Consider the following 13,207-nt stretch of genomic DNA (forward strand, 5'->3'; position numbering starts at 1 on the left):
GAGGTTTTCATCAGCGGTACTGGCAGCCCACCAAGCCCAGGAGCTTAGCGCGGTGAGGTGACCATGAGTCACACATATTTGGAGTGGTAAGTAGCCCCAACGACAATGGAATCAAGAAAAGGTCGGGTCTCCAGTGAGGGCGAGATTTATCCAGCCTAAACGTCATCTAACAAAAACTATAAAAACATAGAAACAACTGAGGGCGGGTAATAAAAACCGGACTATCCATGTTCTCCAGAGATGCTGCTGCTGACCCTGCTGAGTTACTCCAGCACTTTGTGTCCTTTTGTGTATTAACTCGCATCTGCAGTTCCTTGTTTCTACATCGGTAAATGGGATTAGTGTAGATGGACAAAAAGGATGGCATGGATGTGTGGGCTGAAGGGCCTATTTTTGCATTATATGGCTCCATGATTTATCCACTGTATGCAAAGCACTTCGGCATATCTTAGAAGATTTGAGTTACATGCAAGTATCTCTCTAGTAGGGTGGAAAGGAAAGTTTAGAAGTGGAAAGTTTAGTTTAGTTTAGTTTAGTTTAGTTTAGAGATACAGCACGGAAACAGGCCCTTCAGCCCACCGAGTCCACGCCGACCAGTGATCACCCCGTGCACTAGCACTATCCTGCACTCTAGTTACAATTTGCAATTCTTACCAAAGCCAATCAGTTTACAAACCTGTACGGCTTTGGAATGTGGGAGGAAACCGGAGCACCCGGAGATAAAACCCACACAGGTCACGGGGAGAACGTACAAACTCCGTACAGACATGCACCGATAGACGGGATCGAACCCGGGTCTCTGGCATTGTAAGGCAGCAACTCTACCTCACGATATTTAATCAACAATTAAGGAATGAGGGGAATGCAGTACTCCAATTATTTTTTAAACCACTTGTGATTCATTCATCAGATAAACTGCAACGGTTTTACCATCAGTGACCAGCGTGGGTTGCAAGCTGTAGGAGTTGGATTGTTTACAAATCTCTGCCTCGTGAATCATGACTGCTGGCCAAATTGCACCGTCATATTGAACAATGGAAAGTGAGTAAACAAATACATCAACTTGATAAAGCAGTGAAATTAGATTGCTGCGTCTTGTTTCTCCGTAGGGGGTGGATTTTCTGTCTGAGTGTGCAATGATGATCTGAATGCAATGAGATTTTTAAGATATTAGACCTGTCTTGCATTATCTAACTTGGTGCTAATAGGGTTGTTAGCAATGGGCCATTCAGCTCCTCGAGTCTGTTCTTCCATTCAGGGTGGTCTGCACTCCAGCTCCAGATGCCTGCCACAGTTCCATCAGCATGGCAACCTTGTCTCTAAATATTACATAAGCCATTTAGTTTTGTTTAGAGTTTAGAGATACAGCACAGAAACAGGCCCTTTGGCCCACCGAGTCCACGCCGACCATCGATCCCCGCATACCAACACTATCCTAAACACACTAGGGACAATTTACAATTACACCAAGCCAATTAACCTACAAACCTGTACGTCTTTGGAGTGTGGGAGGAAACTGAAGCATCCGGAGAAAACCCACGCAGGTCACGGGGAAGAACGTACAAACATCATACAGACAGCACCCGTACTCAGTGTCGAACCCAGGACCCTAGCGCTGTAAGGCAAATTCTTAACCTGTAAAAGGACAACAGCCATCGAACAAGCCAACAGCCGTCTGAAGAAGGATTTCGGCCCGAAACATTGCCTATTTCCTTCGCTTCATAGATGCTGCTGCACCTGCTGAGTTTCTCCATCATTTTTGAGTGCCATCGAACAATAATATTTTATGTAAAACAATAATAGTTTGTCCCAAAGGTCCCTACCATCTGCCATCTCATAAGTTCATAAGTTATAGGAACAGAATAGAAACATAGAAACATAGAAAATAAGATGCAGGAGTAGGCCATTCCGCCCTTCGAGCCAGCACCGCCATTCAATATGATCATGGTTGATCATCTAAATTCAGTACCCCGTTCCTGCTTTTTCCCCATATCCCTTGATTCCATTAGCTCAAAGAGCTAAATCTAACTCTCTCTTGAAAACATTCAGTGAATTGGTCTCCACTGCCTTCTGTGGCAGAGAATTCCACAGATTCATAACTCTCTGGGTGAAAAAGTTTTTCCTCGTCTCAGTCCTAAATGGCCTACCCTTTATTCTTAATTAGGCAATTCGGCCCATCAAGTCTACGCCATTCAATCATGGCTGATCTATCTTTCCCTCTCAACTCCATTCCCCTGCCTTCTCCCCATAACCCTTGACACCCATACTAATGAGGAATCTGTCAATCTCCGCCTTAAAGATAGCCATTGGCCTGGCTTTCACAGCCTTCTGTGGTATTGAATTGCACAGATTCACCTCCTCAGTATCCACAATAGCCTAACTCAGGCCTCTTGTGTTTCTCCGAATTTAATCCTTCTGCCATCAGCAACTGTGCTTTCAGCTGTTAAATGGAGACTCAAGCAACCACAGATGCAAGCAAGAATGGTGAGTGAAATGCCGGGGGAAATCAGCAGGGTTATTGTGCAGGTCAGGCAGCATCTGTTGAGGGAATGGACAGATGACGTTTCGGGTCAGGACCCTTATTCAGATTGATGGAAAACAGGAAAAGGGAGAAGGTTCCAACGGAAACATCACCTGTCCATTCCCTCCACAGTTGCTACTTGATCCGCTGAATTCCTCCAGCATTTTGTGTTTCAGCTGCAGAACTTTTTCTCTGAGATTCCATTTAATAGACGTCTCACTTTCCTCTGAGATCCATCGTGCTGATCGAGTTCAGTTTAGTTTAGTTTAGAGATACAGCTTGGGGACAGGCCCTTTAACCCACCCAGTCCGCGCCGACCAGCGATCCCTGTACACTAGCACTATCCTACACACTAGGGACTATTAACAATTTTGATTAAAGCTAATTTACCTACAAACCTGCATGTGTTTTGAATGTGGAAGGAAACCGGAGCACCCGGAGAAAACCCATGCAGTCACAGACTGCGCCCGTAGCCAGGATCGAACCCGGCTCCCTGGCGCTCTAAGGCAGCAATACTATCGCTGGGCCACCACCATGCCACCTATGCTACACACGAGGGAAAATTTACAGAAACCAATTAACCTACAAACCTGCACAACTTTGGAATGTGGAAGGAAACCGGATTTCCCGGAGAAAACCCACGCAGTCACAGTGAGAATGTATAAAGTCCGTGCAGGCAGTACCTGTAGTCAGGATCGAACCTGGGTCTCTGACGCTCTATGGCAGCAAACTCTACCACTGTGCATCTGTGTTGCCCTTACCTTTAGCTCTTAGATCTTTATTCTAGATTGCCCCTCGATTCAGATTTAGCTCTTAGGGCTAAAGGAATCAATGGATATGGAGAAAAAGCAGGAACGGGGTACTGATTTTAGATGATCAGCCATGATCGTGTTGAGAGGGAGTTAGATGTGGCCCTTGTGGCCAAGGGGATCAGAGGGTATGGAGAGAAGGCAGGTACGGGATACTGAGTTGGATGATCAGCCATGATCATATTGAATGGCGGTGCAGGCTCGAAGGGCCGAATGGCCTACTCCTGCACCTAATTTCTATGTTTCTATGTTTCTATGAATGGCAGTGCTGGATTGAAGGGCCGAATGGCCTACTCCTGAACCTATTTATCTATGTTCTATGTTTTCTACCTCTCTCTCTATCGCCTCGTAACCCTAGTTTTGCTGACTGTTCCCTACTCCTCATTTACCTGGCCCAGTCTCACACATTGCTCTGTCCCATTGCCCATGGGAAGAGTTGCTATATTAACGATTCTGTACAAATGCAAACTTCTGTTGTTGTTGTTGCTGTTGTTGTTGTTTGTGATTTATTTTTCCGTTGGCGGTGAAATGTGGATTCTCATTTTGTCTTACAGTCGTGATGCGGTTAAATCAATGTTCCACACACAGATGAGGTGGGTTGAGTTGCTACTGTGTCCTGTTATGTCTCCCTCACCCTGGCTTACTTTAGCTGCTCAGTCCCCCATATCTAGTTTGTGATCGTTTAATTCATTGTTACGTGGATCGTGGTACAGTGAAATTCCTTTTTGTGGCGTGCTGTCCTGTCAAGGAATAAAGTCCCAGCCTGCCCAAACTCTCCCTGTAGCTCAGGCCCTCAAGTCCTGACGACATCCTTGTAAAATGTCGCACACTTACATATGATGAAAGAATGGGTCGACTGGGCTTGTACCCACTGCAATTTAGAAGGATGAGAGGACATCTTATAGAAATATATAAAATTCTTAAGGGATTGGACAAGCTAGATGCAGGAGAAATGTTCCCCGTGTTAGGGAAGTCCAGAGCCAGGGGTCACAGATTAAGAATAAGGGGCAGGCTATTTAGTACTGAGATGAGGAAAAACTCTTCCACCCAGAGAGTTGTGAATCTGTGGAATTCTCTGCCACAGAAGGCAGTGGAGACCAATTCACTGGATGTTTTCAAGAGAGAGTTAGATATAACTCTTAGGGTGAACGGAATCAAGGGATATGGGGAGAAAGCAGGAACGGGGTACTGATTCTGGATGATCAGCCACGATCATATTGAATGGTGGTGCTGGCTCGAAGGGCCGAATGGCCTGCTCCTGCATTTATGAGCTTTCTATCCTGGGCCTTCTCTACTGAAGCTCAACACAAAATGGGTGGAACAGCACCTCATATTTCCTTTGGGCAGCTCACAACCCAGCAGTACGAACATTGACTTCTCCAACTTCAAGTAACCCTTGCTCTCCCTCTCACCCTGTACTTCCACCACCCTAGTTCTCCGACTAGTTTCACTGTCCTACTGATTAATTTTACTGATTGTAGGCCTCGTTGTCACCTTCCCCTCAGCCAACAATGAACCATTCAACATTTCCTTGACCATCGTCTAATTTGATCTGTCGTTTTCACGCCCTACCCTTCCATATCTCTTGTCGCCCCTCTCCCCTGACCGTCAGAAGAAGGGTCTTGACCCGAAATGTCACACAGTCCTTCTCTCCAGAGGTGCTACCTGTCCCGCTGAATTACTCCAGCATTTTGTGTCTATCTTCAGAGGGATAGTGATCATGTACAGACAGATGAGATCAGTTTAACTTGGCATTATAGACACAAAGCGCTGGAGTAACGTCAGGCAGCATCTTTGGAGAAAAAGGATGGGTGGCATTTCGATTCGGGACCCTTTGTCAGACTTGCCCCGGAACGTCACCCATCCTGTTTCTCCAGAGATGCTGCATGTCCCGCTGCACATTGGGTCTATCGTTGGTATAAACCTGCATCTGCAATTCCTTAACATCATTATTGTGGGCACAAACATTGTGGGCTGAAGGACTCGTTCCTCTGCTGTACTATGTTCTATGTTCTATGTCCCCCTTATATCTTTCATAGACATCTGTACATCTGCTATTGGGAAGAGCTCACCTCTCTCTATCTTAATCTACAGACATTATCTTAGACTTAACCAACTTAGTACTCCCACTGGTGAATAAAGTCCTCCTAGATGGAGAATACTTTTCTTTCTACCCAATCCAACCAAATTAATTTTATTCCTTCTCCTTGCCACGCAATTAGTAAAACTGCATGGTATTGAGTTTTGGTTGGCTTTTTGTTACCATGTGTTCTGTACCTTTAAGCCTAAACCGACATTGAAGGTAGGCATGCAGGTGCAGCAGGCAGTAAAGAAAGCGAATGGTATGTTGGCTTTCATAGCAAGAGGATTTGAGTATAGGAGCAGGGAGGTGCTACTGCAGTTGTACAGGGTCTTGGTGAGACCACTCCTGGAGTATTGCGTGCAGTTTTGGTCTCCAAATCTGAGGAAGGACATTCTTGCCATAGAGGGAGTGCAGAGAAAATTTCACCAGACTGATTCCTGGGATGTCAGGACTGTCTTATGAAGAAAGACTGGATAGACTTGGTTTATACTCTCTAGAATTTAGGAGATTGAGAGGGGATCTTATAGAAACTTACAAAATTCTTAAGGGGTTGGACAGGCTAGATGCAGGAAGATTGTTCCCGATGTTGGGGAAGTCCAGGACAAGGGGTCACAGCTTAAGGATAAGGGGGGAATCCTTTAAAACCGAGATGAGGAGAACTTTTTTCACACAGAGAGTGGTGAATCTCTGGAACTCTCTGCCACAGAGGGTAGTTGAGGCCAGTTCATTGGCTATATTTAAGAGGGAGTTAGATGTGGCCCTTGTGGCCAAGGGGATCAGAGGGTATGGAGAGAAGGCAGGTACGGGATACTGAGTTGGATGAACAGCCATGATCATATTGAATGGCGGTGCAGGCTCGAAGGGCCGAATGGCCTACTCCTGCACCTAATTTCTATGTTTCTATGTTTCTAACCCATATTGGCATGTATTAATTTCATGCCAACTGTTCATCAAAACCCAGACAAAACGTCTACCCTAGCTGACAGCATAATCACAGATGTTCCGTGCACCCACCACCCGAGATCATAGGAATAAATATTACTCTAGTTTACTTTAGTTTAGTGATGCAGCGTTGCAACAGACCCTTCAGCCCCCCGAGTCCGCGCCAATCACCTGCACACCAGCACTTTCCTGCACACTAGGGCAGGATAAAGGGCCAATTTAATCTACGAACCTGCATGTCTTTGGAGTGTGGATGAAACTGGGACACATGGAGAAGACTCATGCAGTCACAGGGAGAAACATAGAAAATAGGTGCAGGAGTAGCCTGCACCACCATTCAATATGATCATGGCTGATCATCCAGCTCAGTATCCTGTACCTGCCTTCTCTCCATATCCCCTGATCCCTTTAGCCACAAGGGCCACATCTAACTCCATCTTAAATATAGCCAATGAAATGGCCTCAACTACCTTCTGTGGCAGTGAATTCCAGAGAACGTACAAACTCCGTACAGACAGCATCCGTGGTCAGGATTGAACCTGGGTCTCTAACGCTGTAAGGCAGCAGCTCTACCGATGCGCCACTGTGCCGGCCTCATTGTATATGAAGTTTATTGACTAGCAATCTGACCCCGAAAAGTTTCCAACTCCGGAGGCTTGAATGTACCATCTAAACAGACACCTCATTGGACCATCAATAGAGATATTAGAAGATTCCCTGGTCAGAAAGGGCTGGCACGGTGGTGCAGCGGTAGTGTTGCAGCCTTCTGGTGCCAGAGACCTGGGTTCGATCCTGACTATGGGTGTTATCTGTATGGAGAGAGTGGGATAGGACGAAAGTACAGGTACAACTAATGCACTGGTCAGCGTGGGATTGTTGGGCTGAAGGGCTTGTTTCCACACTGACAATGCTCCTGGTAGCCTTGCTCAACAATTAGTTATCTGTCAATCTCTAAAATGCATGATTTAATGTTTCTGCCTCTGATAGCTTGTTGTGTGACATTGCCGTCTGCAGTTCCATCTTAACAACAGTGAAAAGCGTATAACTGGCTGAAAGTACATTGATATTTCTGGGGCACTGTTTTGATGCAAATAACCAGCATTTAATTGATTCTACAATTGTTATGTTGTCAAAGTTTTGCCTTGATTTTCTGAATCTTTCTGATTTAGTCATAGAGTTAGAGCGTCATAGAGTGATACAGTGTGGAAGCAGGCCCTTCAGCCCAACCTGCTCACACCAGTCAACATGTCCCATCTACACTTATCCCACTTGCCCGCATTTGGTCCATATCCCTCCAAACTTGGCCGATCCATGTACAAACATGTGTAACTGTTTCTTTGGGATAGTCCCAGCCACAACAACCCCCTCTGGCAGCTTGTTCCATACACCCACCACCCTTTGTGTGTTGAAAAGTTACACCTCAGATTCCTATTAAATCTTTTCCACTTCATCTTAAACCCATATCCTCTGGTCCTCGATTCACCTACTCTGGGCAAGAGACTCTGTGCATCTACCCGATCTATTCCAATCATGATTTTATGCTCTCTATAAGATCACCCCTCATCCTCCTGTGCTCTAAGGAATAGAGTCCCAGGCTTCTCCACATCTCCCTAAAGCTCACACCTTCTAGTCCTGGCAACATCCTCGTAAATCTTCTCTGTACCCTTTCCAGCTTGACAACATCTTTCCTATAAGATGATTCCCAGAACTGAGCACAATACTCTAAATGCGGCCTCACCAACGTCTTATACAACTGCAACATGACCTCCCAACTTCTATACTCAAATGAAGGCCAATGTGCCAAAAGCCTTTTTGACCGCCCTATCTACCTGCGACTCGACCTTCAAGGAACCATGCACCTGCACTCCTGGATCCCTCTGCTCTACAACACTCCCTGCAGCCCTGCCATTCACTGTGTAGGTGCTGCCTATGTTAGACGTCCAAAAATGCGACACATCACATTTTTCTGTATTAAATTCTATCAACCATTCCCCAGCCTGAACCTGAGGGGCGACATTTTCACTCAGATGGTGGTGGGTAAATAGACCAACGCCATTTTATTCTCCCCATATTCCTATCTATCCCACCAGTTTCTGGGACTCACACCCATAATCGGGACAATTTACAGTGGCCAAAAAAAAAGTTGATTGTCCCTAGTGTGTTAGGATATAGTCCATAGTCAATAGTGCTTTATATTTTCACATATGTTCATTGTTAACACTGTGAAGTTATTTTCCTATAGTATTAGCATACGGGTGATTGCTGGTTGGTGTGGACTCGGTTGGCATAAGGGCCATGTTTCCCTGCTGTAACTCTAAAGTCTGAAGTCTAAAAGTTGTTATTATACCCCCTCTACCAGCCCAGGCAATATACCCACCATTCCGAGTGAAAATGTTGCTGCTCAGGTTCCTATTAATTCTTTCCCCTCTTTCTTTAAACCAGGGGTTCCCAACCTTTTTCGTCCCGTTTACCCCCCGGCAACTGTAATAGCACATAACAATGTTATTTCACTTATTTATGAACAACTAATGAACAGATACCAGAACCAAACAGTCAATGAGAAAAAATATGTACAAATCCAGAATCAGCAAATGTTTCATCTGGGGGTAAATTTACATCAGGTTGAGATCCCTTGCTTTAAACCTATGTCCTCTGGTTCTTGATTCCCCTACCCTGCATAATAGACCCTGTGTGTTCACCTTATCTATTCCCCTCATGATTTCATACATCTCTATAAGATCACCATTTAGCCTCCTGCATTCCAAGGAATAAAGTCCTTACCTGTCCAACCTCTCCCTACAGTTCAGATCCACTAGTCCTAGCAACATTGTCGGAAATCTTCTCTGCACTCTTTCCTGCTTAATGGCACCCTTCCTATAGCAGGGTGACCAAAACTGAACACAATGAGTTTGGGCGGGACGGGTAGCATCTCTGGAGAGAAGGAGTGGGTGACGTTTAGTGTCAAGACGGTCTGAAGAAGGGTCTCGACCTGAAACGTCACCCATTCCTTCTCTCCAGAGATGCTGCCTGTCCCGCTGAGTTTACTCCAGCTTTTTGTGTCTATCTTCAGTTTAAACCAACATCTGCAGTTCCTTCCCATGCAATGAGTTTGAGTTTAGTTTATTGTCACGTGTACCGAGGTACAGTGAAAAGCTTTAGTACTCCAGAAGCACAATATTCCAAATGCGGCCTCACCCACGCCTTGTACAACTTTTACGTGATGTCCCAATTTCTACACTCAATAGCCTGACTGATTATCCACAGAATTGAGCTGCGGGCAGTCGCGCCTATCAAGGTGGGAGAGGAGCTGATGGTCTCTTATGTGGACTTCCTGAGCCTCAGTGCAGAGAGGCGCAAGTCGCTGAAGGAACAGTACTATTTTGACTGCAGCTGCGAGCATTGCCAGAAGGGAATGAAAGATGACCTGATGCAGGCTGTCAAAGAGGAAGATGGCAAAAAGGTAAATCAGAAATAATAGGGATCCAGGTTCAGAAAAGATTCAGGGACAGTTTCTTTCCAGCTGTTATCAGGCAACTGAACCATCCTACCACAAACAGAGAGCAGCCCTGAAATACTATCTACCTCAAGGGAGACCCTTGGACTATCTTTGATCGGACTTTACTGGCTTTATCTTGCACTAAGCGTTGTTCACATTATTCCCTTTATCATGTATCCGTGCACTGTGAATGGCTCGATTGTAATCAAGTGTTGTCTTTCCGTTGACTGGTTAGCATGTAACAAAAGCTTTTCACTGTACCTCAGTACATGTGAAACTAAACTAAACTAAACTAAACTAAACTAATTCAAGATTTAAGATTCAAGAGAGTTTGTTGTCATGTGTCCCAGATAGGACAATGAAATTCTTGCCTTGCTTCAGCACAACAGAATATAGTCGGCATAAATAAATATGGAACAGATCAGATCAGAGTGATCATATACCAATGAATATATATATACACACATAAATAAACAGATAAAGTGCAATGGGCTATTAATGATCAGAGTTTTGTTTGAGTTGAGTTTAATAGCCTGATGGCTGTGGGGAAGCAGATATTCCTGAACCTGGATGTTGCAGATCCTGTACCTTCTACCTGAAGGCAGTGGGGAGATGAGTGTGTGGCCAGGATTGTGTCCTTGATGATGCTGGCAGCCTTTTGAGGCAGCGACTGCGATAGATCCCCTTCGATGGACGGGAGGTCAGGGCCGATGATGGACTGGGCTGTGTTGACAACTTTTTGCATTCTTTTCCGCTCCTGGGCGCTCAAGTTGCCAAACCAAGCCACGATGCAACCGGTCAGCATGCTCTCTACTGTGCACCTGTAGAGGTTCGAGAGAGTCCTCCTTGACATTCCGACTCTCCGTAATCTTCTCAGGAAGTAGAGGCACTGATGATCTTTCTTTATAATTGCATCAGTGTTCTCGGACCAGGAGAGATCTTAAGAGATGTGCACGCCCAGGAATTTGAAGCTCTCCACCATCGACCCGTTGATATAAATGGGACTATGGGTCCCCATCCTACCCCTTCCAAAGTCCACAATCAGTTCCTTGGTTTTGCTGGTGTTGAGAGCCAGGTTATTGTGCTGGCACCATTTGGTCAAACGGTCGATACTCTGACTCATCTTCATCAGTGATACGTTCCACAACAGTGGTGTCGTCAGCGAACCTGATGATGGAGTTCGCACTATGACTGGCTACGCAGCCATGAGTATAGAGTGAGTATAGCAAGGGGGCTGCTATATGGACCACCCTCCCCTCACCTATCAAGCTCCACTTGGAATGGTCAACATCTGTGTGCAATATTTTTAAAAATGGCAACAAGGCATCTGAAAATCCCAGCTAGTACTTGGTAGGAGTGCAATCAAATTAGACAATTGAAAACATAAATACAACCAAACCAAACTCGGCTACCAAACTCAGATAGAGCAAAGGAAAATATACACAGTGCCAGAATTTAGTTCTCAGCATTATATTGTAACAGTACTAAAGATAAGGCCCAAGTCTACAATAGGGTAGGTATGAATTGGACAGTACCTTAGTTAATGGAGGGACTGCTCAGAAGCCTGATAACAGAGGGGAAGAAGCTGTTCCTGGGACTGGTGGTGCGTGCACACTTTCAAGCTTCTGTACCTTCTGCCCAACTGACGCGGGGAGAACAAGGAATGACTGGGGCGGGAGAGGTCTTCGATTATGTCGGAGGCTTTCCGAGACAGTGTGGTGTAGATGGGGTCAACGCTGCACCATTCTGCGTGAATAGTGCGGTCGTCTATTCCGCAAGCCCGCAATTCACACCATCTTGTCCCGTTGCAGCCACCAGAAGAAACTGTGACAGGAGTCGTTGAGTTTTCAAAGACAACATTGGAAAAAGTTGAGAAGGAACGACAAGAAGGAGTTTGGGCAAATGTAAGTGGAAACATTTGTTTGTGTATTTGTCAGCAGATTAATCCTGCAGAGCTCATTGATTTAATTAATTTTACCACTAACTCCCACCTTGCATTCAAATTCACTTGGAACTATGATGCCTCTTGGTCTGCCAAGGGCTCCTGGATCTCCTGGTTGCTAACCATTTTAACTCCCCTTCCCATTCCCACAATGACCTTTATGTCCTGGGCCTCCTCCGCTGCCAGAGTGAGGCCACGCACAAACTGGAGGAACATCACCTTGGGTAGCTTACAATCTAACGGAATGACCATTGAATTCTACAATATTAGGTAACTAACTTACAAAACCACCCCTTCTAGCCTTCATTCCCCCGCTCCCTCTTCCCTGTGCCTCACCTGACACACCCATTTCTGCCCAAACCCCCCACCCTTTCACCGAGGGATATACATTCCTCTGGCTTCACAATTCGCTCTTCTCCTATTCTTATAGAGTCATAGAGTGATACAGCGTGGAAACAGGCCCTTCAGCCCAATTTGTCCACACCGGCCAACATGTCCCAGCTGCAGTAGTCCCACCTGCCTGCATTTGGTCCATATCCCTCCAAACCTGTCCTATCCACGTACCTATCCAACTATTTCTTAAACAATGTGATAGTCCCAGCCTCGACTACCTCCTCTGGCAGCTTGTTCCTTTACCCCCACTACTGTTTGTGTGAGAAGGTTACCCCACAGATTCCTATTAAATCGTTTCCCCTTCACCTTGAACCTATGTCCTCTGGTCCTCGATTCCCCTACTCTGGGTAAGAGTTTCTGTGCATCTACCCGATCTATTCCTCTCATGATTTTATACACTTCTATAAGATCACCCCTCATCCTGCGCTCCAAGGAATGGAGTCCCAGTTTACTCAACCTCTCCCTATAGCTCAGACCCTCTGGTCCTGGCAACTTCCTCTGTAAATCTTCTCTGTAACCTTTCCAGTTTGATCTCACACCCTTTTGGCTTTTTACCACTGGCCTTTGTCCAACCATCTGCCTATCAAAAACACTCTTTGCCCGTATCCACCAGTCACTCGCCATGCTCTGTTCTGCCCTTCCTCCCCTCCTCCAGCCCCCCCCCCTACCCCCCCCCCCCCCCCCCCCCCCCCCCCCCCCCAGATGGGAGCTTATCTTGGCATCATGTTCAGTACAGATACTGTGGGCCGAAGGGCTAGAAGTCATTGTGGGCAGAAGGGCTAGACATTAGTCTAGATTTAGAATGAAGTGTTTGGTCACTATTCACTGGTGCTTCATGCCATACAGTTTCTGTGTCAAGGGCCACACTAACTCAAATGGCATTGCCACATCCATTGACAGTCACAGTAAATAGATGGGAGGGATGGGGACTCCTGAGATGAAACACTACAAAGGTGTCATTAAGGACGGCACGGTGGTGCAGCGGTAGAGTTGCTGCCTCACAGCACCAGAGACCCGGGTT

General features: G+C 45.9%; 1 protein-coding gene across 1 annotated transcript in view; it reads left to right on the top strand.

Moving 5' to 3' along the window:
- LOC129700638 (histone-lysine N-methyltransferase Smyd1-like) overlaps positions 1–13,207 on the top strand; it is a 43,462-nt gene that overhangs the window by 19,484 nt on the left and 10,771 nt on the right. The window contains exons 5-9 of the mRNA XM_055641255.1: positions 69–86; positions 911–1,041; positions 3,885–3,923; positions 9,620–9,815; positions 11,663–11,755. Coding sequence (XP_055497230.1) covers positions 69–86; positions 911–1,041; positions 3,885–3,923; positions 9,620–9,815; positions 11,663–11,755 — 477 coding nt within the window. The remainder of the gene's footprint in view (positions 1–68; positions 87–910; positions 1,042–3,884; positions 3,924–9,619; positions 9,816–11,662; positions 11,756–13,207) is intronic.

Source organism: Leucoraja erinacea, chromosome 1, assembly GCF_028641065.1.
Source record: "Leucoraja erinacea ecotype New England chromosome 1, Leri_hhj_1, whole genome shotgun sequence".
In the NCBI taxonomy this organism is placed as follows: Eukaryota; Metazoa; Chordata; class Chondrichthyes; order Rajiformes; family Rajidae; genus Leucoraja; species Leucoraja erinaceus.